This window comes from Rattus norvegicus, chromosome 15 (genome assembly GCF_036323735.1).
Source record: "Rattus norvegicus strain BN/NHsdMcwi chromosome 15, GRCr8, whole genome shotgun sequence".
Lineage (NCBI taxonomy): Eukaryota > Metazoa > Chordata > Mammalia > Rodentia > Muridae > Rattus > Rattus norvegicus.
In genome coordinates this window covers 15,091,606-15,097,605 of record NC_086033.1, presented here as the reverse complement: position 1 = coordinate 15,097,605, position 6,000 = coordinate 15,091,606, and the positions used below count along the sequence as shown (strand labels likewise).

The following is a 6,000-nucleotide window of genomic DNA, read 5'->3' as shown; positions in this document are numbered from 1 at the left end:
GCTGCACATTTTGCCTTGTCATGGAACAGATTGTGTGTATGTTATCTTTCTGTTAAGACCATCTGACCTTGGAAACGAGATGAAAACACACTAGGCCAAGTGAGAAACTATTTAATACACAATTTCCTCTTTATTGGTACTTCACAAATTTTAATGAAAAAATAAATATTTAAGCTGGAAAAGTATGGTGAACAAATGTCTCAACAGCTGCCTTTAGACGAGACTTCATCCCAGTGATTAGACTCAGGAAGTGATTGTAAAACTGGAGATTGTATTCACTCACTAGTGCCTAGTCCAAAACAGGTTGAGGGAGACGATCTGTAATACGGTCTTAATGGTTGATCTTCTAAATCAAATAGCCCATGAGAATGGAAGTCCAATGGTTTCCAAGTCCTCTTATCTCAGTTCTAGAACATCTCCAGGCATCTCTACTCAAGTCCCCATTAACTAGTCCATTTCACTTGAAAGATAAATCTCATCATCTTGTATAATACGGACCATTTCAAGTCACAGCTAACATGCCAGGCTATAGAGATGCAATAAAATTACAACTGATTCCCGCCTGAACGTTCTCAGCTACACTAGGAGGCTTCACGTCCCACAAGCTGGTTACTCAAGTGCCGCAGACTCCTTATATTTAGAAGGAATCCTGATAGGCCTTACTGTATGGGAACAAATATCCCTAGGTGAAGAACAAAGGATTAGAATACAGTGTTAGATGGGTCTTTAATCTTGGGTATATGTGTATTATTTCTGGGGAAAATATGTACAAACTCTAGTTATTATTTTCACTTAACAAGTGCTGAGTTAGAAAAAATATGCAGACTTCTTTACTTTAAAACTCTATGCCCAGAATAAATACATTCCAGTGCCTAGCGGCAAAGTGTTACAACTCTAATCTTACACCCAGAAGTCAGGGAACTGGGTCTCCACTGTCAAAAGCCTGAATAGTTTTAAATGGTTATGTATTGCATGCTGGATCTTGTGTGTTACTCAACAAACAATGGTAACTGGCTCGTTCAAGAGCACACAGTTTGAGCGATAAGACAAAGGGTCATAGGATATAGTGATTTAATTCCTGGACAATTTTCTCTTTTAGAAAACCAGACTCCAAAGTTCGGCCAAGATAATTTTAGTTTAGCCAAGAAATAATTCATGGTGACCATGAGAGTCAGAGTCATTTTGACAAGGGTGAGCTTATTATATTGTATCACTTGTCCTTAACAAGGATCTATGGTTTGGACTAAGAAACACTGTAGGTCTTCTGCAATTGCATGGGAATACTGTTTATAAGTATTTCCTTGGAAGTGGATCCATAGCTTTGACCAGATTCTTAATGGAGTTTCATCAACTCCACCCTCTCCCCAGTCTCAAAATTATCCTCAGAACCCTAGCACTGAGCTCAGAGTGACATTGTTGTTTAACTACCTGTTCAGGGATGTGGCACCTTAACAAGGCAGTAGCAAGGCAACCTGGAGAGGAGATCTAGGATCTCCTATGGCTGCAGAGAGGTCAGTCCTCTGATAGCCACTCTCTTCTACTGAGGAAGGGGGTCATTCTTGTGAATCTCAGACATGATATATACTCAAAAGCTCTGAGAGGAAATTTACAAATTGGACCCCAACCTTAAAAGAAAAAAATTCCCTTTGCTTTCTTTTTGTTCTTGCTCTGAGGGATATGATATCACACAGAAGATGTATATATTTAAAACATTGAAACAGAATGGAAGAGAGGAAAATCATGTACATATATGCCTAGAATATATACACATATATAGAATCCAAAAATCCCAGCTGACAATTGGGCAAAGGTATATATCCTGGAATATTATTCAGCCACAAATAGAAAGAACAGTACATGCTACAACATGCATGGATCTTGAAAACATTATGCTAAGTGAAAGAAGTCAGGCACCTACAGCCCACCAATTGCTTGGTTTTATTTATTTAAAAAGCCAAAAACAGAAACAGGCACATTTACAGAATATAGGTTGAAGATAGCCTAGAACTGGGAGAATACAGGCAGAACACTGGCTCTTGATGTATGGTTGGTTTCTGTTTAAGACCATGAACATGGCATAAAATTGACTGTGATAGCTGCTATGGGAATACAGCCCTGGGAATGTGTACTTCTGAAGGGTAAATCCTATATGAATGTGATTTGCAACTCCATGATTTAAGAAGCAGCAGCAGCAGCAACAACAACAACAGCAGCAACAACAACACAAGCAGTGGAGCTTTAAGGGGGGAGAGAATCCAGAGTGATGCATTCCAGAAAGCATAAACTCAAAAGGGATCTTTAATGACTTAGAGAGATTTGATGATTTAGAGATCTCACAGTAAGTTTTGCAGAGTGGGCTCTGTGAAAACCAGGGATTTCAGAATCTTCCAGGGAAGCGTGGGCAAGTGGTGGTGTGCAGAGACGCTAGGGTAGAGAGGAAAGGTGCCCCCCCCAGATCAACTCTATTTTTATGTGTTTATGTGCTAGGATTCTGGATAAAGTATGAAAAACTGACTCTGCAGCGAAAATAGGCCAAATAAAACTACATTGGTGATATCATTTTACAGATGGGGAAACTGAGGCTCGAAAAGACTGCCAGGATTATCCAAGTCCAGTTTGCAGCACAACTCAAAAGGCTTATCCAGGTGACTGGCAACCCAGGTCTCCCTTCCTATTGTTCCAACCTTTCTCTCATTTTCAGACAACGAGGAGCCTCGGATCACTGCTTCCCAAGTGTATCTTCTAGAGTAGCCACCAGTGTGGCCATCCTCATCAGAGATGGCCACAGAAGCCTAAATTTCTGTGTGCAAGTGGGGTTTTTTTTGTACACATGTGCATTTGTATGTATTGGCAGGTGCACGTGTGTATATGCGTGGTACATACGTGCTCACATTTGTATCCGTGTGCTGGTGCATGCATGTGTGGGGATGCCAGAGGACATCTTGGATGTTATTCCTCAAGAACTGTCCTCCAGAAGTTTACATTCTTTGAACACAGCCCAGGCAAGTTGAATCCCCAGAGAGTTCTGGAAGGTTAATGCACAATGAATTTGTCAAGCACTGGGCTGACTCTTTTGCACAAGTGGCTTGGGGATAAGAACCCAGGGCTCTGTATTGACTTTGGTGTCTAGAACTTTAACTCCATGGGGGAGGCTCAACGGAAATCAGCAGAAGCTAGCAGGGGTGGCTAAGGAAGCTCGCTTGTGGGAGAGACAAGGTTGGAGGAGATCTTGCCAGTAGAGAACATCACCAACCCACATATAAAATGGAAGGTGCCAAAGGGGAAAATAAATAACGAGCAAGGAGCAAATATAATTTAGTAAAAATTCCGAGCATGTAAGGCTGGTATTGAAAGATCTGATTTAGGAGCAATTTATGCCAATTGGCAACAGTATAGAGTTGCCAGAAATGTTACTGAATTAATTCTAAATTGGTATATGAATATCTAGCTGGCTTAAGGCCATCGGAGAAAAATGATCATGATCGTCTTTAATCAAGTCCAAGTCGCTGCTTCCTTCTCCTTCACATTTTAAATCTGACTTTAGAATCAGAAACTCTGCAAAGGAATAAAACTTCTGGTCAGGGAAGATTCACAATTAGTTCATCCTAGGGAAAACTGAAAGCTTGAAAATTGCTTTGGACCTGCAGAACCTACTGGCATAGCTTGGGAGTGGCTTGGAGTGAGTTCTCCTGCTATCCAGATGTTCAAGGGCTAAGATATACTACCCACTGGAAGAGACTAGCATTCGGACACCCCCACATCTGGTACAGAGAATGGCCTAAATAAATAAGGTCACCAAACATTCTTCAGCTTAAAGAAACCTCACGACCACTTGAATTCTAGCCAAGAACCTCTTCCAAGTGACTGGCACGTATATCAGCACATGCCTCAGAAATTGACTTGACAGATACTGAACACTTATCCATGGCTTCATCTGCAAATGTTAAGAGTGTATTTCTAAAACTAGCAGACTTGGGTAGAAAGAAGGAATTTGTGAGGGTTTCTTCTACATGATCAATGGAGAGAGAAGAGGGGAGAAGGGAGAAGGGGGAAGGGGGGAAGGGTGAAGTTGTTTTTTTTTTTTTTTTTTTTTTTTACCTCCTGGCCCATTTCCATGCTGCAAAGTTTTGTTGATTGAGCTTTGGCATCAACCATAACATTAAACATGGTGCATATTGACTGTGGGACTCGAAAATCTGTTGATCGACTGGTTTTTTGCAGCTTAACTTCAAATGCAATCCTGGTTCTATTAAAACAAAGCAGGGAAAGACCAATTCAGCGTTCAGATGGCAGGAGGTGGAGGAGAAAAGGTAGAGATTAGTGACAAAGAAACTTGAAGGCCGTAGTCAGTTTCAACCCACAATGACTCCACACACGTTCTTTTTCAATGACTTTCCCATCTAGAGAGGGCTTCTTCATGTGGGCGGTCCTCCAGGCTGCATTCTTCCTTAGCAGTCCACAGAACACCTGTAGCTCTGTGTGCTATCTATAGATTACATGGTATGGAGAGCCCTAATTGTAGAAGAATAAATGAATTAAAAAAAACCTGATTATAGCATTACAACATATGCAGCCTCTCTCACATTGGCAAGTGCCTACCTCGAAGCACTTCACTTAAAAACAAAACACTAGCAGGCAGTTTCTCATCCTCAGAGCCCCAGTGTTGGAGAAAAAAGCTTAAATGACCCTTATTGTTGTTTCTTTTACTTTTGAAAAGAGACTGAAACAAATCTTTTTTTAAAGTCCAAAAATTTTTATTACATTGGTTGAAAGACTTAAAAAAATAGATTGTGCTTGCTAAAGAACCGTTAGAAGAAAATGTATCAATCTATGAAAATGGCTGCCTTTGGGAAGGGGATGAGAAGTCATGTCTTTCGGGAGCTTTTGGCTTTGTTTTGTTCTTGTTACCATTGTTACTAATTTTTTGTAAGTAGACATTCTAATTTTTTACACAACTAAATAGTAATAGCAATTTCCTTGGCATAAAACTATATTACAGAAACTCCATGCAGTCATTTTTTTTTGGTAACATAATGTTGACATAGGTCAAATTATGATACCGGAGACCTATTAGGCTCTCACAGGAGAAGCCATCACAATGTAGGTAGTTTACACTACAGGTATGAGATCCAGTCCTTGGCATTGCTATTCCAGAAGTGTGTGTGTGTGGGGGGGACCAGCTCTGTTTTAAAAGGTTTCAGAGAAGTGGGTGACATCCTCACATATCCTTTGGGAAAGCACCTGGTCAATAAGTGGCTTCATTAAAGTCTGCATTGGCCACAGCCACCTTCCAGAGCTCATGCAGTCATGAGGATGGCATGGCTTTGGGAGAAATTGGGAGCTGTTTTCTATTGGTGCATAGGAGGACCACACAGCTAGTTAAGCTCAGGAAAGAATGCCAGCTCGCTAGCACACCCTGGGTGCATGTAGGGAAGCCAAGTATAATTTCTAAGGTTGGAAGCCCAGTTCCTAAGGGGGAAAAAACACCCTCAAAACACCCCTATAGATTATATGATCATGTTAAAGATAAATGTATCTTGGCTTCTAAAGACTCAGTGCACTGAAGTAGCTTTCTAATCATGATGATCATTTTAAGCTCTGCTGAAAATACATCGTTCTGTAGCTCTGTGAAAAGGAGGCCTGATGGGTACTGAGTTGGACTGGGCCCTGTGCTGATCTTCCGAGGCTTATGCGCTAGTTCCGGCCCAATCTGAGAAATGGAAATGCTAAATCGCTCCTTTCCAATGAAGCAAGCGTCTTCCCTTTGCACATTTCTCTTCACAGGAGAACTGTTCCTAGCCTGTGGAGTGCAGGGCTGTGAAAAGAGGAAGGCAGATGTGGGAAATGAATATGACTATGAGAGCTCTGGGGGTCTGCAAAGCCAGGAATAGAGACGTCACTTAACCCAATTGACTCCTTGAGGGCAGAGCACTTAGGTTTTGCACCTAAACCCGATAGAGACCAGAGGCACCATCACGGTCTGGTGAGTGTCCTGTACGT

The 6,000-nt window shown here is 41.4% G+C and overlaps 1 protein-coding gene across 14 annotated transcripts in view; it reads right to left on the bottom strand.

Moving 5' to 3' along the window:
* Cadps (calcium dependent secretion activator) overlaps positions 1-6,000 on the bottom strand; it is a 454,141-nt gene that overhangs the window by 75,613 nt on the left and 372,528 nt on the right. For all 14 annotated transcript variants that reach the window (XM_039093071.2, XM_063274046.1, XM_039093064.2 and 11 more), the window contains one exon: positions 4,099-4,246. In XM_039093071.2, coding sequence (XP_038948999.1) covers positions 4,099-4,246 — 148 coding nt within the window. The remainder of the gene's footprint in view (positions 1-4,098; positions 4,247-6,000) is intronic.